This window comes from Musca autumnalis, unplaced genomic scaffold, assembly GCF_047663935.1.
Source record: "Musca autumnalis isolate F117 unplaced genomic scaffold, ASM4766393v1 scaffold_2, whole genome shotgun sequence".
NCBI classification, from domain to species: domain Eukaryota; kingdom Metazoa; phylum Arthropoda; class Insecta; order Diptera; family Muscidae; genus Musca; species Musca autumnalis.
In genome coordinates this window covers 15951925-15977745 of record NW_027411755.1, presented here as the reverse complement: position 1 = coordinate 15977745, position 25821 = coordinate 15951925, and the positions used below count along the sequence as shown (strand labels likewise).

The window sequence follows — 25821 nt, the reverse complement described above, 5'->3', positions numbered from 1 at the left end:
CTTTAAAAAATCCACGTTTGAAGGCTCTGCTGGTCCTTCAAAAATATTCTTTAAAAAATCCACGTTTGAAGGCTCTGCTGGTCCTTCAAAAATATTCTTTAAAAAATCCACGTTTGAAGGCTCTGCTGGTCCTTCGAAAATATTCTTTAAAAATCCACGTTTGAAGGCTCTGCTAGTCCTTCAAAACTATTCTTTCAAAATTTCTTCAGTCCAGGTTTATAGGGTCTGCTGCTCTCTCAAAAATATGTTTTAAACATTCCACATTTAAAGGCTCTGCTGGTCCATCAAAATTATTCTCTAAAAATATTTTTTGAAAATCCTCGTTTGAAGGCTCTGCTGTTCCTTCACCTCTTCTCAATAAATTAATCCTAAAATAAGCTCCGTTTCTGACCCCACCACCATTTTCCCACTTTCCATAAATTTCATAAAACGAAATTTTATTTCAATACGGTTCGTGAAAATCCTACTCATCGTTAGTTGTCCTGCTGACGTCAGCATTCACTATTTCTTAGTAAAGGTTTAGTTTAGTAGTGAGTGTATAAGGGAGGGCAGGGGTATTTGCATTTGAGATTTTTTAACTTAGCTACAAAAGAACAAAGACTTTTTGGGATCCTAACCACATAGTCTCTCAAACTTAGAAATTAACTCCCCCAATGCATTTGGGGGTGGGACTAATGATATTCCAAACGGGCCCTGGGCTTGCCCTTGTCATCAACAAAGAATACCACAACTTTATGAGTCTTCTTAGCCATAAAAATGTCCTGCGGCGTTGTTTCTTTCGTTGTTGTGGTTGTCATCATGGTACTTGTTGTTGTGCTGGTGGTGGTAGTAGTTGTTGTTGTTGCAGTCTGCGCGCTACTTGTGTTATTAGTAACCGTTAACTTATTTCCAGTACTAATGGAGGAATTTGTAATATTTGCAACCAACTTCAAGGGTCCTGCTAATCCTTCTCCTCCTCCCAGTGTCGTTGTTGTTGTTTTATTAGCATTTGATGCTACTGCCGTTGTCTCATTGAGTAATTTTGAATTTTGTATCGTTGTCGATGGTGGATTTTTGACCGCTTCGTGTTTCACCTTCGTTTCGTTGTCTCTTTTGTTGGGCTTTTTATCATCATCGCTGAGCTTTTTGTTCTCCAATATCCTTTTGATCATTACATCTTTCCGTTTGGTCTTACCCTCATTAAAGGTGCTATCTTTTCTGATGATTGGTTTCATTTCCGGTTTAGGGGTTTGAGGTTTGGGTATGGCTGGCAATTCGGGTAGATCACATTTCTTTTTCAAATAACGATAAACGGTTAGAACCCTTTCCACCAAACGATTGATATATTTGTTGGCGGTACGATCCACAATGGAGGGTGCCTTAATGCAATCATTGCCACCAAATTCACAGACCTAGAAAGAGGTTGAAGAGATAGAGAGAGATCAGTGAAACGAAATGTTATATACGAAGCAGTATCCTACCCTGTAATGTTGTAAAATGCCATCAGTGGGTGGCACATTTAGTGATCCCTTGCCGGGGGCATATTCCCACACAAAGTGATTCCCGGCCTCAACAACGGCTTCAGGGCGGCAAATGTACTTGGAACGTTGTTTTTGGGGATGGAGTTTGAACCGTCTGGAAGATAATAAAATTATTGTTAAATAAGAAAATGTGGCAAAATAAACTTAAGGCATAAATGGATAAAGTATCTACAATATCCCTAAGGCGTGGATAAAGTATCTACAATATCCATAAGCGTGGATTGAGTATCTACAATAACCCTAAAGCGTGGATAAAGTTTCTACAATATACCTATGGCGTGAATAAAGTATCTACAATATCCCTAAGGCGTGTATAAAGTATCTACATTATCCCTCAAGTGTGGAAAAAGTATCTACAGTATCCCTAAAGCGTGGATAAAGTATCTAGAATATCCTCAAGGCGTGGATAATATATCTATATTATCCCCAAGGCGTGGATAATGTATCTATATTATCCCCAAGGCGTGGATAATATATCTATATAATCCCCTATGCGTGGATAATGTATCTATATTATCCCCAAGGCGTGGATAATGTATCTATGATATCTCTAAGGCGTGGATAATGTATCTATATTATCCCCAAGGCGTGGATAATGTATCTATATTATCCCCAAGGCGTGGATAATGTATCTATATTATACCCAAGGCGTGGATAAGGTATCTATAATATCCCCAAGGCGTGGATAATGTATCTATATTATCCCCAAGGCGTGGATAATGTATCTATATTATCTCCACGGCGTGGATAATGTATCTATATTATCCCCAAGGCGTGGATAATGTATCTATATTATCCCCAAGGCGTGGATAATGTATCTATATTATCCCCAAGGCGTGGATAATGTATCTATATTATCCCCAAGGCGTGGATAATGTATCTATATTATCCCCAAGGCGTGGATAATGTATCTATATTATCCCCAAGGCGTGGATAATGTATCTATATTATCCCCAAGGCGTGGATAATGTATCTATATTATCCCCAAGGCGTGGATAATGTATCTATATTATCCCCAAGGCGTGGATATATTATCCCCAAGGCGTGGATAATGTATCTATATTATCCCCAAGGCGTGGATAATATATCTATATTATCCCCAAAGCGTGGATAATGAATCTATATTATCCCCAAGGCGTGGATAATGTATCTATATTATCCCCAAGGCGTGGATAATGTATCTATATTATCCCCAAGGCGTGGATAAGGTATCTATAATATCCCCAAGGCGTGGATAATGTATCTATATTATCCCCAAGGCGTGGATAATGTATCTATATTATCTCCACGGCGTGGATAATGTATCTATATTATCCCCAAGGCGTGGATAATGTATCTATATTATTCCCAAGGCGTGGATAATGTATCTATATTATCCCCAAGGCGTGGATAATGTATCTATATTATCTCCACGGCGTGGATAATGTATCTATATTATCCCCAAGGCGTGGATAATGTATCTATATTATCCCCAAGGCGTGGATAATGTATCTATATTATCCCCAAGGCGTGGATAATGTATCTATATTATCCCCAAGGCGTGGATAATGTATCTATATTATCCCCAAGGCGTGGATAATGTATCTATATTATCCCCAAGGCGTGGATAATGTATCTATATTATCCCCAAGGCGTGGACATATTATCCCCAAGGCGTGGATAATGTATCTATATTATCCCCAAGGCGAGGATAATGTATCTATTTTATCCCCAAGGCGGGGATAATGTATCTATATTATCCCCAAGGCGTGGATAATGTATCTATATTATCCCCAAGGCGTGGATAGTGTAACTATATTATCCCCAAGGCGTGGATAAGGCATCTATAGTATCCCCAAGGCGTGGATAATGTATCTATATTATCCCCAAGGCGTGGATAGTGTAACTATATTATCCCCAAGGCGTGGATAAGGCATCTATAGTATCCCCAAGGCGTGGATAATGTATATATATTATCCCCAAGGCGTGGATAAGGTTTCTATATTATCCCCAAGGCGTGGATAAGGTTTCTATATTATCCCCAAGGCGTGGATAGTGTATCTATATTATCCCTAAGGCGTGGAAAATGTATCTATATTATCCCCAAGGCGTGGATAAGGTATCTATATTATCCCCAAGGCGTGGATAATGTATCTATGATATCCCCAAGGCGTGGTTAATGTATCTATATTATCCCCAAGGCGTGGATAATGTATCTATATTATCCCCAAGGCGTGGATAATGTATCTATATTATCCCCAAGGCGTTAATAATGTATCTATATTATCCCCAAAGCGTTGATAATGTGTCTATATTATCCCCAAGGCGTGGATAATGTATCTATATTATCCCCAAGGCGTGGATAATGTATCTATATTATCCCCAAGGCGTGGATAATGTATCTATATTATCCCCAAGGCTTGGATAATGTGTCTATATTGTCCCCAAGGCGTGGATAATGTATCTATATTATCCCCAAGGCGTTGATAATGTATCTTTATTATCCCCAAGGCGTTAATAATGTATCTATATTATCCCCAAGGCGTGCATAATGTATCTATATTATCCCCAAGGCGTGGATAATGTATCTATGATATCCCAAAGACGTGGATAATCTATCTATGATATCCCAAAGGCGTAGATAATCTATCTATGATATCCCAAAGGCGTAGATAATCTATCTATGATATCCCTAAGGCGTGGATAATGTATGTATGATATCTCCAAGGCGTGGATAATGTTTCTACGATATCCCTAAGGCGTGGATAATGTATCTATGATATCCCAAAGGCGTGGATAATCTATCTATGATATCCCTAAAGCGTGGATAATGTATCTATGATATCCCTAAGGCGTGGATAATGTATCTATGATATCCCCAAAGCGTGGATAATGTTTCTACTATATCCCTAAGGCGTGTATACTATCTCTATGATATCGCCAAGGCGTGGATAATGTATCTATTTGATCTCTAAAACGTGGATAATGTAGCTACTTTATCCCTAAGACATGGATAATGTATCTACTTTATCCCTATAACGTGGATAATGTATCAAGGCGTGGAAAATACATCTACGATATCCCAAAGGCGTGGGTAACGTATCTATGATATGCCTATGGCCTGGATAATGTATCAATTTGACCTCTAAAGCGTGGATAATGTATCTACTTTATCCCTAAGACGTGGATAATGTATCTATGTTATCCGCAAGGCGTGGATAATGTATCTTTTGGATCTCTGAAGCGTGGATAATGTATCTACTTTATCACTAAGACGTGGATAATGCATCTACTTTATCCCAAGGCGTGGATACTTTATCTGCATTATCGTTAAGGCATGTATAATGTTTCTATGATATCCCCAACACGTGGAGAATGTATCTATTGGATCCCTAAAGCGTGGATAATGTATCTACTTTATCCCTAAGACGTGGATAATGTATCTACTTTATCCCTAAGACGTGGATAATGTATCTACTTTATCCTTTAGGCGCGGATAATGTATCTACTTCATCTGTAAGGCGTGGATAATGTATCCATTTGATCCCTAAGGTGTGGATAGTGTATCATCTCCGAAGCATAGATAATGTATCTACCTTATCCCTAATCCTTAGTGGATAATGTATCTTCCGAATATATTTTTCTCTCACCTTCTTGTCTTCCTTTGTGTCACCAAAGCTGCTCTCAGTTTAGCCAATTCCAAACTTTCACCCTTCTCCACTTTGGCCAATTGGGGATCATCAGCGAATTGCAGGTAGAAGAAAGCATTTTGAAAGGAATAGGCTCCAGTATTGCGATTGCGCACACGATTATTTAGGGAACTGCAAAATAGAAAAAAACCTATTAATTTTCTCTTCCCAAGTTCCAGCTTAAAAAAACTAACCTCAATAATTCATTTAATGTATCCACTTGCCGTGGCACAATAAATTCATCCAAATCCACCAAGGCCAAATATTTGTAGCGATACATGGTCCGATACAGGCAATCATTCAGAGCTGCAAACAAGCCCTCTGTGCGTATTTCCTTCTGTGAACGCATGCGCAAGTTCCAGGGTAAAATTTCTATTGAAGGTTTGTGGTAGTTGGAACTTTTGAGAATCTTGGGTGGTGGTGAGGTAGCTGTGGGTGATTCTGGGAAAAGAAAATAAAAATTAATCATAGAGACTATATTGAAGCTTACAAACAAACCTTGATATTTTCCCTTCGCCACCTCCATTATATCCTCAGCTGTTGAATTACCCGGTATATCTCCCTTCACATAGTGATCCAATATACAGTCGACATGCGGTCCAATGGTGTGATTGTAAAATGTAAAGTGGGATACACCCATAAGGGAATAGAATTCCAAATATTCCATTAGAAAGAGCGACTGATCATAGTTGAAGTGAAAGGGTTTCACGCAAATCGCTATATCGTCTTTGATATCATTTTCGCTGGGGAACTTTGTCCTGGCGGCCACAGAAACTGGGACGGAATTGGATTTGCTGTTTGCCGTTGATGATGATTGGTTAGTTGTTGATTTACTCTCGCCCGTTACCACAAAATCTCGATCCCAATCGGTATTGCGCAGTTCTAAAATATTTCCAGGTGGTGCTCTTAGGCGCGCCACTATGCTCACATACTGAGGAACATCATATTCTTGAGGACGTACAGGACACAAGACAAAGCAAGCACTATACTTTAGGCTCCAGTTCTCACGAATGACCTGTAAAGGAAGTGAGACAATGGGCGGATCAGATTATTGGATTGATGAGGTAAATAAATGTATCCAAAAAACGTTCTAAATTAGCTCACAGATATGGATAAAGTATCTACAGTATCCCCACGGCATATATAATGTATCTACGTTATCCCACAGACGTGGATAATTTATCTACATTATCCCGAAGACCTGAATAAGGTATCTACATTATCCCGAAGACGTGAATAAGGTATCTACGTTATCGCAAAGGCGTGGATAATGTATCTGTGTTATCCCAAAGGCGTGGATAATTTATCTACATATTCCCGAAGGCGTGGATAATTCATATACATTATCCCGAAGGTGTCGATAATTATCCCGAAGGCGTGGATAAGGTATCTACGTTATCCCAAAGGAAAGGATAATGTATCCCAAAGACGTGGATAATGTATCTAAATGATACCAAAGGCGTGAATAATTTATCTACAATATCCCAAAGGCGTCGATAATATATCTACGTTAGCTTTAAGGAGTGGATAATGTATCTGCGTTATCTTTAAGGCGTGGATAATGTATCTACGTTATTTTTAAAGCGTGGATAATGTATCTACGTTATCTTTAAGGTGTGAATGATGTATCTACGTTATCTTTACGGCGTAGATAAAGTATCTACGTTATATTTTAGGAGTGGATAATGTACGTTATCTTTAAGGGATGGATAATGTATCTACGTTATCTTTAAGACGTGGATAATGTATCTACGTTATCATTAAGGCGTGGATAATGTATCTACGTTATCATTAAGACGTGGATAATGTATCTACGTTACCTTTAAGGCGTGGATAATGTATCTAAGTTATCTTTTAAGCGTGGAAAATGTGTATACGTTATCTTTAAGGCGTGGATAACGTATCTACGTTATCTTAAAGACGTGGATAATGTATCTACGTGGTATTTAAGGCGTGGATAATGCATCTACGTTATGTTTAAAACGTGGATAATGCATCTACGTTATCTTTAAGGCGTGGATAATGTATCTACGTTATGTTTAAAACGTGGATAATGCATCTACGTTATCTTTAAGGCGTGGATAATGTATCTACGTTATCTTTAAGGCGTGGGTAATGTATATACGTTATCTTTAAGGCGTGGGTAATGTATCTACGTTATCTCTAAGGCGTGGATAATGTATCTACGTTATCTTTAAGGCGTGGATAAAGTGTCTACGTTATCTTTAAGGCGTAGATAAAGTATCTACGTTATCTTTAAGGCGTAGAAAGTATCTACGTTATATTTTTGGAGTGGATAATGTATCTACGTTACCTTTAAGGGATGGATAATGTATCTACGTTACCTTTAAGGGATGGATAATGTATCTACGTTACCTTTAAGGGATGGATAATGTATCTACGTTATCTTTAAGACGTGGATAATGCATTTACGTTATTATTAAGACGTGGATAATGTATCTACGTTATCTTTAAGGCGTGGATAATGTATCTACGTTACCTTTAAGGCGTGGATAATGATCTACAATATCTTAAAGGCGTAGATAATATATCTACTTTATCTTTAAGGCGTGGATATTGTATCTACGTTACCTTTATAATGTGTCTACGTTAACTTTAAGGCGTGGGTAATGTATCTACGTTATCTTTGAGGGATGGATAATGTATCTACGTTATCTTTAAGGCGTGGATAATGTATCTACGTTACCTTTAAGGCGTGGATAATGTATCTACGTTATCTTTAAGGCATGGATAATGTATCCACGTTATCTTTAAGACGTGGGTAATGTATCTACATTATCCCTAAGTCGTGGATAATGTATCTACCCTACCCCAAAGGCGTGGATAATGTATCTATATTATCCCAAAGGCGTGGATAATGTATCTATATTATTCCAAAGGCGTGGATAATGTTTCTATATTATCCCAAAGGTGTGGATAATGAATTTATATTATCCCAAAGGCGTGTATAATGTATCTATATTATCTTCAAGGCGTGGATAATGTATCTATATTATCCCCAAGACGTGGACAATGTATCTATATTATCCCAATAGCGTGGATAATGTTTTTACATTATCCCAAAGGCGTGGATAATGTATCTATATTATCCCCAAGGCGTGGATAATATATCTATATTATCCCAAAGGTGTGGATAATGTATCTGTATTATCCCCAAGGCGTGGATAATGTATCTATATTATCCCAAAGGTATAGATAATGTGTCTATATGGATAATGGATAATGTGGTGGATAATGTATCTATATTACCCCAAAGGTGTGGATAATGAATTTATATTATCCCAAAGGCGTGGATAATGTATCTATATTATCTCCAAGGAGTGGATAATGTATCTATATTATCCCCAAGGCGTGGATAATATCTATATTATCCCTAAGGCGTAGATAATGTTTCTACATTATACGAAAGATGTGGATAATGTATCTACAATATTTCTAAGGCGTGGGTAATGTATCTACAATATTTCTAAGGCGTGGGTAATGTATCTACAATATTTCTAAGGCGTGGGTAATGTATCTACATTATCGCAAAGGTGTGGATAATGTATCTACATTATCGCAAAGGTGTGGATAATGTATCTACATTATCCCAAAGGCAGTAATAATGTATGTACTTTATGTAGAAGGTGTGGACAATGTATCTACATTATCTAAGAGGCGTGGATAGTGTATTTACATTATCCCAAAGGCTTAGATAATGTATCTACATTATCCCAAAGGCAGTAATAATGTATCTATTTTATGTAGAAGGCGTGGACAATGTATCTACATTATCTAAAAGGCGTGGATAGTGTATTTACATTATCCCAAAGGCAGTAATAATGTATCTACATTATCCTGGAGGCGTGTATAATGTATCTACACTATCTCAAAGGCGTGGGTAATTTATCTCAATTATCCCGAAGGCGTGGATAACTTATCTCAATTATCCCGATGGCGTGGATATATTATCCACATGGTGTAAATAGTAAATCTTCGTCTCCAAACGATGCAATCATCTCATACTCACCTTAACTCTCGCCATAACAGTAACTGATGAATATTTATCCCGCGCTCTACCACCACTCGCTCCGCTTGTTGCATTTTTCGCCACATACCAAAATCGACACCATACCCGCTCTGGACCTCTTGTTTTTGTTGCTCCAATAACGCGTACCAGCTTTGCACCATCTCTGCGATCATAATAGGCTGAGAATACGAAAAATTTGAAACGGGTGCCATTCACAATTTGCCACGAACCATCTGTTGGCTCAGAGCCAACTGGGAAATGTGGTAAGGAATCTTCTATTTTGGGTGGTAACATTTTACCCCATGGTATAAGGGGGCCATTACCAGCAGTCATTTGAGAACCCAAACCAGTGCCACCACCCAGGCCAGCACCGGCATAAGCATTGCCAACACTTTGTGAATTTAACAAGACACCGGCCAAACGTCCACCGTTATTGCTGTCAGCATCTGTAATCACAAAAAAGAAATCACAAAAACAACAATCCAATGAATGACATGAATTCTCAGGGTATTCGAGGACAATTCAATGACTTGAGAGCATTAAGAGAGAGAGGAGAAGGGCAGGAGGAACCACAATTTTGCATTACTCAAATCATCAGCTGCACAATAGTGCACCAACATTAAGACACCAAGCTCATAGCTGGCATTAACAAGCCCAGAAGCATCCAAGCCAACCACCACCATCCATCGTGGTGATGGGCCAACAGCAATGAAAATATTTTTACTGAAAAGTTTTTCATCGATGGTTTTTCTGGTTATTATTTGAGTACTTCTTGTCCGCTTTTTGGCATGAATTCAATTGAGATTTTGTTTTTTTTATTGCTTTATATATTCATTGGGGTTTTTATGAAACATTCGAAGTGGTGAGGCCAGGATTTTCTATAGTTTTATGGTTTTTCATTTCTCTTCTTCTCTTCGTGGTCATATAAGCAAATAACTATGTGTTAACGTTTCACTTTTGTGTTTACTGTAACTGGGTATAGGTGCACTTGGCAGTTCCCCCATTCACCTTCTCATCCCCTCCTCCTCCTATTCGTTGGATAATAATTTAACATTTTACCCACCTTGAATTTTAAATTTATTGTCATGAAGCTGTACAAAACCCAATTTATTATCATTCAATAGACCGGCATCCAGCAGATCATAGTCATCCTAAATTGAATTCGTTTCGATTTTCGTGGAAAATGGAAAATAAATATTGAATTGAATTAAATTTTTGCAGATTGTGTGATTGAATAATGATTGACACTTACCTTGACGTTATCATAGTCAGGCATTGAATCACCGAAACGACCAGCATAACCATTACCACTACGCATCATCATCATGCCACCATGGGCACGTTCGTCAATCATAAATAACTGAAAAGGGAAGATAAACAGGCAACTATTATGAATTGTGATTTTAAAATGGATTGAAATGATGACACCCAGGTAAATACTGTCGTCAAAACTGCCGTTCTGGAGGAAAACATGGATGAGTGCTACCGGATGGGTACACAGTTTGCGGATAAATCCCACGGCAGTGGGTTCTTTCGTACCGGATTTACCCGGAACCACACAACATCAGCGTTCCTGCCAGCGGCTGCAACCTCAGTGTATATGTGTTTGTATTTGTTTCGTTTTTCTGTGTTGGGAGCAGCATATCCCGGAATGCCTGCTCGGAATTCTTTTGTTCCGTGCAGGGACGTAGGAAAACTCAGGACCAATTTATTTGTGCTCAGTTTGTCACATTCGCATATTCACCCATATCCAACCTTCGGTGAGATGCAATAGATGTCAGGAGTGGGTGTATCTAAGGGGTTGCTCTGGACTTGTCCACGTGAGGGACTATGATGCTGCATGCTGCGTGAATACAGTCCCCCAGTGAGTCGTTATCGGATTACGAAACTCGCTCGTTGTCTGATTATGAAACTCCCGCGCAGTCCCCTCGACAGCAACCGCACACGCAGCCTTTAACACCAGCCGTTGTTGACCCAATCCCAGAAAATTTATCCTTTTTGCAATTTAATTGCAATGGACTCCGAAGTAAGATCGAGGAATAGTAGAGTTCATGAGTCGGTAGAACGTCGAGGTCGCGGCGGTGCAAGAAACCAAGCTCAACAACAACTGTGGCTTACAACGTTGTGATGGTTACAACGTGTTAAGGAAGGATCGCACCAGAAGTGGAGGTGGGGGATTAGCTTTCCTATTGCACCAGTCTGTCCAATACAGACCTATCTCGCTTGAGCTTGTCTCTAATGACCAGTACTTGGAATGTATGGGGGTAGCAGTCAGGTGTGGAACTGCCGAGATAGAGATGTTGATCGTATACATCCCGCCGAGAAATAACTGTATCTCAGATTACGAGCTTGACATTAGCCCGCTTTTGGAAGGTCATAATCGTCTGGTCCTGGGGGACTTTAATGCGCATCATGAGATGTGGGATTCGGCCCTCGGTAACGATCAGAGAGGCACAGCGCTGGCTGAGCAGATAGACAGATCTACGTTTTGCACGGTCAAAGAGGACGCCCCTACCTGAATTAGAGGAGAGTGTCACAGTTCGCTAGACATAACCATCGTGTCACTTCGTCTGACAAAAGATGTCAGCTGGCAACCCGTCATTTCCCTTGGATTAGACCATATCCCCATAATTGTCTCCATTAGCAAACCACCCGATTTCATCACCTCTGAACGCCGCACGTTCGTCAATATTAGGAAACCGCTAACCGCTTCAGAAAACTGCCAAATCCTTCTGATGTTCGGGTAGCGAAAATGACGTTCCGAGACATCATCACTGCTGCAGCCGCTAGCCACATCCCTACTGGTCGAATACCCGAAGTAAGATCAAACTTCCCAGCAGAGGCGACGAGATTAGCAAATGAGCGTGATGAGCTTCGTCGAGCTAACCCCAATGACCCCAGAGTCAGGGATCTGACAGTGGAAGTTAAGAGGCTGGTCGGCGAGAAAAAGCGGAAAAAGAGTTGCAACATTGGAGCAGGAATAAGTGAATTGTGGGCAACGGTTAAGTCACTCTCGAAGAAGAGTGATAGATAGAACCTCAGTCACGTTTGGCGACTTTACGTTGACTGACCCGAAGAGGTGCTATTTCAATCGTGAAGAGTTATTTCAATCGAAAGTTTGTCGAACACCCCGAGAGTGACAGGGCGTAAAGGAGAGTATTATGTCGCATCAGATCTCTTCCTGCCGAGGATGAACCACCACAGTTTACAATGGATGATGTTGCGAATGCCATCAGGAACGCTAAATCAACTAAAGCGTTGGGCCCTGATGGAATCTCCATGTTAATGCTGAAGCAGCTGGATGAGCCGGGAGTGGAGTATCTCACTAAAGTTCTCAACTTGTCGCTAGCCACCCTCATTGTTCCCGAAGTCTGGAAAATGGGCAGGGTGGTCCCGCTACGGAAGCCAGGCAAGGATGCCAGCAAAAGTGAATTGTACACGCCGATTTTGCTTTTGTCGCCCTTGAAGCCTTAGTCCTCCCCCAAGCTATCAAGTTGCTGATCATCAGGAATAGCTATCAAGTTGCTGATCATCAGCATGGATTCCGTAAGCAGCATAGCACGACAACAGCGCTGCACGCCATCTCCATATATATTTGTCAAGGACTCAACCAGAGACCGCCGTGTGATAGAACATTGATGGTGGCGCTTGACTTATCAAAAGTCTTTGACACAGTCAGGCACTCCACGATGTTTAAGGACATTGAGCAGACAACACTACGGCCAAGCTTGAAACGTTGGATATTCAACTATATGTGTGGACGCCAGTCGTAGGTGGAATTCAGGAACAAGAAGTCTTAACCCCGTTAAGTGAAACAGGGAGTTCCCCAAGATGGGGTGATATCTCCGGAATTGTGTAACCTCTACCTCTCCTGTATTCCACCCCCTCCAGAGGGCATCAAGATCGTAAGGTATGCGGATGATTGCACGATCCTGGCGTCAGGTACCTTCCCTGATGACATCTGTGAGAGACTGAACCCCTATTTAACCGATCTTAGCACCTTTTTCCACTCGAGGAATATGCAGATTTCCGCCACAAAATCTGCAGCCACTCTGTTCACCACATGGACAGCGCAGTTTGGAAGGGAATTGAATGTCGTGGTCGACGGTAGCAGAATTCCGACCACAAACTGCCCCAAAATGTTAGGGGTCACATTCGACACTACTTTCAAGTAATGCGCGCATGCCACAGCTATCTGCGGCAAACTGAAAATTAGGAACAAGGTCCTCAAGTCCCTAGCAGGCAGCACTTGGGGTGCAAATAAAGAAACCTTGTTGACCACATATGGTCCCCGGGATTATGTGATAAGAATTGGAAAAAGATTCAAACCTGTCAAAATGCCGCCCTGAGAACAGCAACAGGTTTCCTCCTCAAGTCTTCGGTGGACCATCTACATGAGGAGGCAAAGAATCTTCCAGTAAAGCAACACAATGCTTTCGTTGCAGTACTTGATTAGGTGTTACCGTGAGAGCCATCCCAATCACCATCTGCTCGCTAGGTCCGATACATTCAGGCATATCAGGTAAGATATTCATACTCTAGAGAGGGAGGTCTAACAATATAGGAGAGAACCACTAGATCAACAGACATATCAAGCAGGTTTAAATAGTATTCACACGGATGCAGTTGCTAAGGCCATAAGCAAATATAGTGTGAATAAAGTCCTCGGAGTACATACCCCATCTATCGCAGCTGAGGAGCGTCAGCTGCCACGACAAACCAGTGAAGTTTTAGCTCAACTACGCTGCCAACTCCTCCGAGAAAGAACTCTAAGCCTCCAATCAATTAAGTGTAGTGAGCATAGGAAACGGACTCTGACTCACTGCTGCTGACAAAAAGTTCTTTAGACACACACTATCACAAGCATGCAAGAGATGCATACCAACTTGGGGGATTTAAAATATAAGACCAAATTTACCGACTGAAGCCTCGAACCTTGCTGATCTGAGACACTACATCAGGAAAATCAATCGGTCGGATGAAAAAACCAAGACCTCTGTAGGGAAATAAATAAATTGGTATCCAACCACAAAAAAAAATATGGCGAAAACAACTAGAGGAATCGGATCCAGGTACAAAAATGTCTGGAACACCATTTGAAACCTCTCAAACTCCAAGCGCACTGACTATATAAAAATAACTTTTGGCGACAACACACCAAAACCCCATCGAAGATAGCAGTTGGCTTTTGCAGGCAATTTGTAGAACACCCGCCAACGCCAAACCACCATAGAAGAAGACTACGCCGAGCTTCCTGTATCCTGAGACCAAATACAGACCCAGCCATCATTATAACTGATAATGTGTTCACAAGTATTAAATCCGCCTACAACTCCACAACAATTGGTCCGAATGGCCTGGCAACGAAGATTCTGAAACACATTTGGCAACATTGTGCAAACCATATTGCATGCACCTTCAACCTTTGTCTCAGCACCTTCGAGGTCCCCGACATGTGGAAGGTCGGAAAAATAGTAGAAATTTCAAAACCTTCGCACATAGGCATCACCCTTGTATCGCCAGTCGTGAAGATCCTCGTGTACATTCTCCTACCCTACCCAACGACCAAGTGCCTGGGCTGAGATAGTGGCCGGGGACGTCGGGAAAAGGAACAAAATACTCAAAGCTGTTGCTAGTAGTACCAGGGAAAAGACAAGGAGACCAGCCTGACCACCTACAAAGCAATATGCCGCTCCCTTATGGAATACGCAGCCATCCATAAGCGACGATGAGAGAAACCTACCTAGAGAGACCAGATCGAAACTATCCCAATATTGCTCTCCTTAATCCTGAGATCCCAGACATGTGTTCTACAGATCTGATACCCAAATCGGATGTAGTGCAAATCTGATATTATCGCTTTACAGGAAGTGCGACGAAATCGGGCGGGCGTAAAGATCAAAAACGATTACGCATGCCATGAAACAAAACATTAACTAGGTGTCGGATTTATAGTAATTCGGAGGCTTAAAAGCCTGGTCTCCAGATTCACTCAAGTTAATGAGAGAATTGCCACAATCCGTATAAAAGAAAATATCTTTAATATCAGTCTCATCTGTGCCCATGTCCCGATCGAAGAGAAAGAAGAACAAATCAAGCATATATTATACCAGCGCCCAGAGAGAGAATATTACCTCGGCCATGACATTAAGATTGTTGTAGAAGATAATGCCCAAATTGGGAGATAAAATATCTAATGTCTCACGGCCGGCAAGTTCGGCCTTCCTTCACGGAATAAGGCTAATCACTTTTGTAGCAGCTAAAAACATGGTGGCGAACAGCACGAGGCTCCAACACCTCGACATACACAATCCCAAGTGGGTGTCCCCAGATGGGGAAACCAGATAGACCATGTTGGGATAGACGAAAGATATGCTTCCAGTGTTTTAGATGTCCAATCAATTCTGGGAGCGAACATCGATTCAGACCATTTCCTTGTAGCAGCCAAGTTACGCACTAGTCTATGTCTGAAAGCTGCAGATAGTTCAAGCATAATCCGCACAACTTAACCACTTGCTGGAAGACGTCATACCTTGCCCACAGTGGCAAAGAAATGTCCATTGTCATCAAACTGCCGCAAAAAGTACGAAAAACCACCACCTAAATATGGTTACTGAAGTAAGGATACTGAATTCAGAAGGAAGAAGAAAGAGCAGGAAAATGTGGACGGGATAAACTGGAGATGTTCAGGAGTCACAATGAAGTCCGAAAACTTTACCAGAGTGTAAAACACCAGATTGAAGGGAATGGCAAATTCTACTGCAAAGATGATGAAGATTGCCTGGTAGCTGATACATATAGCAAACTGAGTATCTGGAAGGAGCATTTCATCTTTTGGTATCGAATATGGGAAGAACCAATCCTAAGCGACGACATTGAGTGTTTACCACCTAACCAACATGAGGTCAAGACAACAAATAATCGGATGAAGAACAATAAAGCAGCAGAAGCTGATAGGTTACCTACCGAACTGTTCAAGACCAGTGGCGACATACAGATTAGCAAAAGTCGGCTGGAGGAATGATATGTCTCGTGCACAAGAAAGGCAAGACAAGACGTTTTGTGCCATAAACAGCGGTATAAGACTCCTACCCATTGTGCTGTCGGGCGTATTCCGTGAACTGCTAAAACATATGGTTAATGGAATGATCGGGCCATACCAATGCGTCTTTAGACCTTGGAAATCTACAATAGACCAAACCTTCAAACTACACCAAATCACACAGAAGACCTATAAAAATGAGATCGAAACATACCACCTGTCCGTCGACTACAAGGCCGCTTTCGACAGCCTTTAATGGGAGTGAACCAAGCCATGTCTTAGTTTGGTATTCCAGCAAAATTAATCACGGTGCGCCTGAACCAACTTTAAATGGAAGGTGCTTTCATCTGGGAAGTTTTTGCGGATTCTGAAACTACAATGTCCATAGATGAGAAAATTCAAAAAGAAATCGCCAAAGCGCTTTTAAATAAATCGCGATCAAAGTTGACATTTTTAGAGTTTTTTAGGGATTCACGATTATACTTGGAAACTGCAAGTTCTATCGAAATGGTTTCAACCAGAATAGGCCTTGCCACAGAACAGTGATACAGTCAGCCATGCTAAGTTGGATTTTCTAGGATGTGTAGGGCAGTTTTATTGTTTAAAATATTGAGTCACTATATGTGTGATCGCCAGTCTAAGATGGAACTCTGAAACAAGAATTCCAAACCCTCCAGAGTGGGACAGGGAGTTCCCGGAATGGGTTAACCTCAATCTTTCTGCAATTCCAAGCACTCTCGACGGCATTGACGTTAGGTCTCACCGTTGATAACATTTGTGCCAGACTAAACGCATATCTCATTGATCTGGTTGACATCTTCCACGCAAGTAATCTGAAAATATCCGACACTAAGACAACAGCCACACTGTTGACCACTTGGACAGTGGAAATGAAGCTCCCACTGAATGTGCAATAATTCCGACCACTAACTACCCCATAGTCCTGGGGGTCACATTCGACAGCTTGTACAAGTCGTCACGCATGCAACACCGATCTGCGATAAGATGGGAGGTAGGAACAAGGTCCTCGTCGGTCTAGGGTAAGCTATGCGGTGCCAGTGTGGCTAAGTCACGTAAGTATCACGTAAGTGATATCAGGGATATAGCCAGAAGTGCATCTCGACACCGTTTCAGAGGGGGTGGTCTCAACGGACAAAATTTGAACTTTTGCAAGTAAAATATACAAAAAAATCGAAATCGAGGGGAATACCCAATGGAACAAGTAAAAAAGTATCAGTCGGCTTTGCCGACAGAGATTGAAACAATTTTTTCCCAAAAAACGCATGTTTAGGGAGTTTTAAAAATTTTGGGCGTTTGAACTGACGAAAATGTTGATTAGGATTAGAGATCAAAAGCTTTTCGGAGGAGATACTAAAAAGAATGGATCTCCAGCCACTACATATGGTACCATAGGGGATTTTTACCACTTCAGGGATGTTTGCTCAAGAATTATGGACTTGCCCCTGAAACAACTTTTACCATCGCAATTGAGGCAGCGAATGCAAGGCGCTTCAACAAAAATCAAAGTGATTCGAAAGCAGGTCTTAAGGTGAACATGTTTCCGAAATTTTGTGTGGGAGGTACCGGATGGAGTGGACAAATATAGGTCATATTTGAACCTGATCTATATCTGGTAGATATATTAGGATGTGTAAAGTATGGTCCAATTCGGCCACTCTCTTCAAGAGTTATCGTACGCACAATTTTTCCGAACATTTTTGCATTTTTGTGGGGAAGGTACCTGAAGGAGTGGACCGAAATGGCTTATCTTCGAATTTAAACTCTGTTTGGACAAAATATTACCAAGGCCAAACTATGGACGAATCGGCAGACCTGTTCGAGAGTTATTTTGCCCTCCAACCTCCTCACACGGTGTCATAGGGGTTTTTTTGCAACTTTTAGGCTATTTTCTCAGGAAGTATGGACTTGCCCCTGATGAAACTTATACCGTCGTATGGAGGGCAGTGAATACAAGTTGCTAAAGCAAAAATCAAAGTGATTCGAGAGATGGTCCTAAACTGAACTTTTCCAAATTTTTGTGTGGGAGGTACCCGACGGAGTGGACCGATTGAGTCCATATTAAATCCTGATCTAAGTCTGGTACACGCTCCACGATGGACAAAGTATGGACCAAATCGGTTACTCCCTTCAAGAGTTATCGTGCGCACAAATTTTCCGAACATTTTCGAACTTTTGTGGGGGAGGTACCGGAAGGAGTGGACCGATATAGCTCATCTTCGAACTTAAACTAAGTTTGGGCAAAATATTACGAAAGTCAAAATTTGAACCGAATCGGTTCATCCGTTCGAGAGTTATCGTGCGCTCCAGCCAGCCAGACAGACTGACGGACGGACATTGCTCAATCGACTCCAAATTGCCTGAAACACATTTCGTCCAAACATACTTGGGGTCTAAAACCATTATTTCGATGAGGCACATTTTGCCCGTATGAAAGTGTATATACCCTCGTTAGCATAAATGCTGAGGGTATAAAAACTTGCAAACTTGCCAGAATTCAGCCCAGAAAACAGTAATAGGTAATCTCCTTATGTCTTCAGTGGACCATTTACATGTCTAAGACCTTACCGGTGTATCGATACAGCAAGATGTTGTCGATGCAATATCTGCTTGGACATTATAGACAAGACCATCTAAACCACCTTCTAGTGGATAGGTACCCCCAGGCAGGAAAGATCTTCTCGATCTACAGAGGGAGGTTTAAAGATACAAAAGAGAACATCTAGATCAACTGGCTTATCAGGCAGGTTTGATGGTTATTCATAATGATGCAGTCGCCGAGGTTATAAGAGCCTATCATATGAATACCGTCCTCGGATATCACCTACCATCCGTGGCAGTGGAAAGCAGCAGCTGCCTGGACAACGATATTTGTTTTTTTGCGCAACTGAGATCCGGTTGGTGAAGCCGCCTCAATTCTTACTGGGCCAGGATTGTTGGCACAACGCAGAACATCTACCCAGACCACCTAACTTCACTCTCATTATGGACCAATCGTACCCAGATGGAATCGTTTTTGATCTTGGAGTTGGAAGAAGAGCCGAACATAAAAAATATAGTAGCTGCTACAACAACAACTCCAAGTTGTTTGAAACTGATTTGGTTAAAACATTCTTCCGAACCGGAGACCTTATTTCTACGAGGCACATTTTTATACCCTCCTCCATAATATGGAAGGCGCTCATGCTCCCACTGAAGAAAAGGACGAAAGACCAAAGATATATTTTACGAGTGCCTAGAAGAAACTTATGACAGTTGCCCTGCCCATGACATTAAAATTATACTAGGCGATTTTAATGCCAAAATTGGAAAGGAGAATATCTTTCGATAGGATGCAAACACATCGATAGGATGCAAACACAACAGATAGCCACAGCATATTCCACTCAACTGGTCCAACTGCTTAATCAAAGCACTCCTCGTTCCGATAACATATCAGGACAATGGCAAAACATTGCCCACTCCATGCAAACAGCCGAAAAATCAGTACTTGGATACCAAAGACCTCCACCACGGAATCCATGGTATGGCCAGGAGTTTCGCGCTGCTACCGAAGGGAAAAATGCGGCATATAGGGCTACTTTACAATCAGTAGCAACGCGTAGCGCACGATAGAGGTATCCGCAGGAAAGAGAGAGAGAGATGGAAAAGCGGGAGTGTGGAAAAATCAAGATGTACAGGAGCCAGAATGAAGTCCGAAAATTCTACCAAAGAGTGAAACATCAAACAGATGGCTTTGGTACAGGCACATCCTGCTGTAGAGACCAGCAAGGTAATCTGGTAATAGATACAGATAGCGTGATCAGGATATGGAAGGAACATTTCTCCAATCTGCTGGTATCCAATAGTAGCGAAGTCGACGAAGATACCACAGATCCAATCCCAAAAGATGGTATTGAATGTATACCACCCGGCCAAGATGAGCTAAAGACAGCAATAAACCGGCTGAAGAATAAAAAGGCAGCAGGAGCTGATGGCCTACCAGCCGAGCTGTTCAAAACTGGAGGCGACACGCTGATAAGGTGTATGCATCAGCTAGTTAGCTCCATCTGGCAGGAAAAACGCGTACCCGACGATTGGGACCTGAGCATCCTGTGTCCCGTCCATAAGAAAGGAGATAAGACTTTATGCTCCAACTATAGGGGCATAAGTCTTCTCCCTATCGCCTACAAGATAGTGTCAGGGATATTGTGCGAACGACTAAAGCCCATGGTCAACGAAATAATTGGACCATACCAATGCGGCTTTAGACCTGGCAAGTCCACCATTGTCCAGATATTTACCCTGCGGCAAATCCTGGAGAAGACCCAAGAGATGCAAATCGACACCTACCACCTTTTTGTCGATTATAAAACAGCCGTCGACAGCCCGCTACGTTCAAAGGTATTCCAAGCAATGTCTGAATTTGGCATCCCCGCAAAGCTCATTCGGCTTTGTAAAATGACACTAACTGACACAAGATCTTCAGTTAAAATAGGAAAGAACCTCTCCGAAGAGTTTTATACCAAAAGAGGTTTCAGGCAAGGAGACTGTAGGTCGTTGTCTTCATATAGCCCCCATAGAACGGTACCTACCGATTTTCGGTATTTTGAAGGTTGTGGGATCAATCTCTCATCGAAATGCTTAAAATTTGGTATTTATTTTTCGTTGGGGGTATAAACATTTTCACCTGTAATTTTTCGATATAGGTCCACGTGTTCATATAGGCCCCATAGAACTGGTACCTTCCGATTTTCGGTATTTTAAAGTGAAATGAGTGAAATTTAGTAGTTAGTCCTCGCTGAGGGTATAAAACTTTCCATTTGAAAGTTTTCGGTATAGGTCCACGCCTTTCTGTAGCCCCCATAGAACGGTACCTTCCGATGTTCGGTATTTTGAAGGTTGCGGCGTCAATATCGCACCGACATGGCAAAAATTTGGTATTTAGTCTTCGTTGGGACTATACAACTTTTCACCTGAAATATGTCGGTATAGGTCCAGGCCTTTTTATAGCTCCCATAGTAAGATACCTCCCGATTTTCGGTATTTTGAGGGTTGTGGGCTCAATCTCCCATCGAAATATCTGAAATTTGGTATTTCGTCTTCGTTGTGGGTATACAACATTCCACCTGAAATTGATAGGAATATACCCACGTCTTCATATAGCCCCCATAGAACGGTACCTTCCGATGTTCGGCATATTGAAGCTTTTAGCTTTATTATCACACCGAAATGGCTGAAATTTGATATTTAGGCTTCGTTTAGAGTATACAACTTTCCACCTGAGATATGTCGGTATAGGTTTACGCCTTCCTATAGCCACCATAGAACGGTACCTCATTTTGAAGGTTGTGGCTGAAATTTGGTATTTGATTTTCCATGGGAGTATAAAATATTTCAAAAGAGAATTATCGGTATAGGTCCATAATCGGTATAGGTCATATAACCCCGTAGCAAAATAGCTGAAATTTGGTATTTTGTCTTTGGGAATTTTGGGTATTTTTAAGGTTATGGCCACAACATCCAACAAAATGGCTAAAATTTGGTATTTTGTTTTGGGGCTTTTCCCCAGAAATTTATCAGTATAGGTCCATGTTTTGATATAACCCTATGGTACCGACCTTCCTGCCTCTCTAAAGCTATCTATCCGGCAAATTTTCCACATTTCTTTCCAGGATGACCACAATAGACCATAAGTTTAACGAGTGAAGTGGCTGTCATAAAAGCTCTATACGGCCCTTAACTTAATTTTTTTTATAAAAATCATCTTGTACTCACCTCTGTTAAAATAATTAAACCAAAGACGGCAAAAAATGCTATCACAATTAGGAAACTCATGCCGGTACGTTCTCGGGTACCCCAATTATGTTTCTTGTTACGTTTCGAGGAAGACGACAGAGACATGGAAAAGCGGCTACCCGAACTGCTGCTGCCACCAGCTCCATGACCATGATGGTGATGACCATGGCCATGATGATGATAGTGTTGATGATGTTGTTTGGAATCTCCGCTCAATTTAGTGTACTTCATTGTTGTTGTTGTTGCTACTTATCACAATTTAAATGAAAGGAATTTTTCAATATTTCCTTTGGTTTCTTAAGGATTCAGAAAGGTGTTTTAGTAATTATGGCCTTGCATACTTGTAATGGAGCCCCCCAAAAATTCGAAGTTAATGCTCGTACTGAAATTACAAATTTGTTGAGGGGGGCTCCGCAGGCTATGTGGAGATATATTAATCTTCAAAGTTTAGGGAAATTGTGAAAATTTATCTTTAAAAATTGTTTATCTTTGTTTGTTTGGTATTCAACCAAATTTGTGTCTAGGGAACCGCTTGCTGCAAACGCCACCTCCTTCCTGGCTTTGTTGATAAACAAAAAGTAATGCGTGTTTTTGTTGTTTCCTTGTTTTTATTACTCTCTCTCTGTTTGTCCTTGTCCTCCGTGCTTTGTTTTGCTCCACCACACCACGTCACAACAGCAACAACAATGGCATGCAACAATTGTTCCCGGCTGTTCTAGAATTGAGTTATGGACTCCGACTGTCACAAATGCCGGTTTGTTTTGGGTTGTTATGGTGAGCGAGAGCGATGACGCTTTTTGGTAAACAGGTGTTTTTTGCCGTTTACTTTTTGTTGTCGATTTTCGTAACTTTTACTAGTTCTCTGAGTAAATGTGCTTAATCTCTCGTTCTCTCTCTTTAGGGCTCTCACAGGATATTTTTGGATGTGTATATGAAAAATCAATAACACCCTTATTTGGTTGTCCACCGATTGATGGTTTTTTGAGGTTTCATCATTTCATGGCATTTTTGTTAAATTAACTTTTGCTTAAAAGCTATTCACTTTTCGTTAAAGGGCGCAGGGGGTCTCACTTTAAATAAAATTTTATTTTTTCAAATTTTCACTGAATTCTTTTTCGATTCCGTTTCAATTACTTTTCAATTAAGACAATTTCTGGTTATCAATTACAACTTCATTAAGAACTTCCTGTTCAGTATCTCTGAACCATTTTTTTGCCAATTTTTTCAACTTCCTTGATTATTTGGGACACCACAGATTCTTATTCAATTCAATATCAATTTTCAATAAAATATTTCTTAAATTTTTCTTCTTCTATTTACACAATCAATATTCTTTTGATTAAGGACTTGATTTTTACCACTTCTAAAATCTATTTTTGTTTGTTCAAAATTTTTTTGATTGTTTTCGTTTTTGTCTCAACACACTTCTCACTTTGTCTAGAAATTTTCATCAACTGTCAGAATGCTTCTTTTCGCTTCAACAGTTTTCTTTTGACTTGCAAAGGATGACAACCACAAGTCGAATTTGGGGCATGCGCTGCATGTCCTTGTTGTGAGAGGAGTTGGTGTTACCAGTTCAACATATGCAAAGTTTAGCTGTTAAAAACGCTAAAAGGCAACACTGAAACAAAACTGGATTTTTATTTTTTCAAGGACCAACTACTATTAGGCGTGGATTTTAAAACGAAAATTTGTCAACAACAAAAATACCATTAGCAGTGGATTTTTAGACAAAATTTTTTCAACATTGGGTGTGGATATTAAACAAAAGTTCGGAAATGTTCGGAAAATTTGTGCGCCCGATAACTCTTGAAGGCAGTAACCGATTTGGTCCATACTTTGCACATCGTGAAATTTCTACCAGACTTAGATGAGGTTCCAATATGGACTCAATCGGTACACTCCTTCGCGTACCTCCTACACAAAATTTCGGAAAAGTTCAGATTAGGACCTGCTCTCGAATCGCTTTTTTGTTGTAGCAGCTTGTATTCATGTATTTTGTGCAAACTTAGTTTAAGTTCAAAGATAAGCCATGTCGGTCCACTCGTTCAGGTATCATCCCCACAAAAGTTCAAAAATGTTCGGAAAAATTGTGCTGACGATAACTCTTGATGAAAGTGACCGATTGTGTCAATATTTTACACATCATATTATATCTACTAGATATAGATATGGACTATATTTGTACACTCCTTCGGGTACCTCCCACACAAAATTTTGGATAAATTCACTTTAAGACCTGCTCTCGAATCACATTGATTTTTGTTGAAGCAACTTGCATTCGCTGCCTAAATTACGACAGTGAAAGTTTTTCAGGTTCAAGTCCATACTTCTTGAGAAAACAGCCCGAAAGTTATAAAAAAAACCCATATGGCACTATATGTAGTGGCTGGAAAGCTCGAACCGAGTACTGCGTTCGTCCACACCTTGCATAGTGTAATATTTCCTCGAATATTAGAAGAAATTAGAAGGTGGTACTTATAGTTCCACTCCTTCCACAAAAGTTCGACAATATTTGCGAAAATGGTACGCGCGATTTCTCATAGACGTAGCAACCGATTTGGTCCAAACTTTGGATATCTAAATATTATCGAAACTTAGTTTATGTTCAAATTTTGGCCCTATCTGTCTAATCCTTGTGGTACCACCCACACAAATGTTCAACATTTTTTTGTGGTTCGAGGATACTTTGGACATTTTTACCGTAGGTTTTCCTAGTGACCCTGTTTACGGGCCTATCTATTAATATCCCCCAAAATTTATGAGCTTTAATCCATCCATACTCCCAAAATTTTGAAAACCCCTTTAAATACATAAGGTTTTTGGGGAACAAAGTATTTCAATCCACACAGGCTGAGGGTATATCTCTGTCGGCAAAGCCGACTGATACTTTGTTACTTGTTCAACAACCAAAAACCATCAGGCTTGGATTTTTAAGCAAAATTTGTATAACAACCAAAAGGCCATAGACTTGTATTTTAGACAAAATTGTTTCATCGTAGATTTTTAGATCAATTTTTCAACAACTAAATTACCAAAGACTTGAATTTTTATACAAAATTTTTTCATCAACCAAACTTCTATGAGGCTTGGTTTTTTACATTTTTTTCAACAACCAAAGGACCTTGGTCTTGGATTTTAAACAAAATGTTTTCAACAACCAAAAGACCATTAGTCGTGGATTGTTAAACAAAATTTTTTCAACAACCAACAACCATTTGTCGTGGATTTTTAAACAAAATTTCTTCAACAACCAAACCACCATTTTTAGATAAATTTTTTTCAACAACCAAAATACCATTTGGCGTGGATTTTTATACAAAATTGTTTCAACAACCAAACAACCATTTGCCGTGGATTTTTAAACAACATTTTTTCTGCAACCAAAAGCCCATTAGTTGCAGATTTTTAAACAAAAGTTTTTCAACAACCACACCACCATTAGCCGTGGATTTTTAAACAATATTTTTTCAAGCACCCAAAGGCGTGGATTTTTAAACAAATTTTTTTACAACCAAACGACCATTAGACGTGGATTTTTAGACAAATTTTTTTGAACAACCAAAGGACTATTAGTCGTGGATTTTTAAACAAAATGTTTTCAACAACCAAAATACCATTAGTCGTGGGTTTTAAACAACATTTTTTCAACAACAAAAAAACCGTTAGGTGTGGACTTTTGAACAAAATTTTTTCTATAACCAAACGACCATTAGACTTGAATTTTTAAACAATTTAAAGAAAACAAAAAACAATTATTTGTGG

At 40.4% G+C, this 25821-nt stretch overlaps 1 protein-coding gene across 1 annotated transcript; it reads right to left on the bottom strand.

Annotated features, from left to right (window-relative positions):
• Positions 1-221: 221 nt before the first annotated feature.
• LOC141393765 (uncharacterized) lies at positions 222-23554 on the bottom strand. The gene is made up of 9 exons (XM_073967217.1): positions 22036-23554; positions 10471-10578; positions 10282-10369; positions 9219-9664; positions 5687-6203; positions 5383-5629; positions 5150-5320; positions 1461-1614; positions 222-1391 (listed from the first exon to the last, which is right to left on the bottom strand). Exons 1-9 carry the CDS (start codon positions 22285-22287, stop codon positions 672-674), a joined length of 2703 nt encoding a protein of 900 aa, XP_073823318.1. The 5' UTR covers positions 22288-23554; the 3' UTR covers positions 222-671.
• Between the last annotated feature and the right edge of the window lie 2267 nt (positions 23555-25821).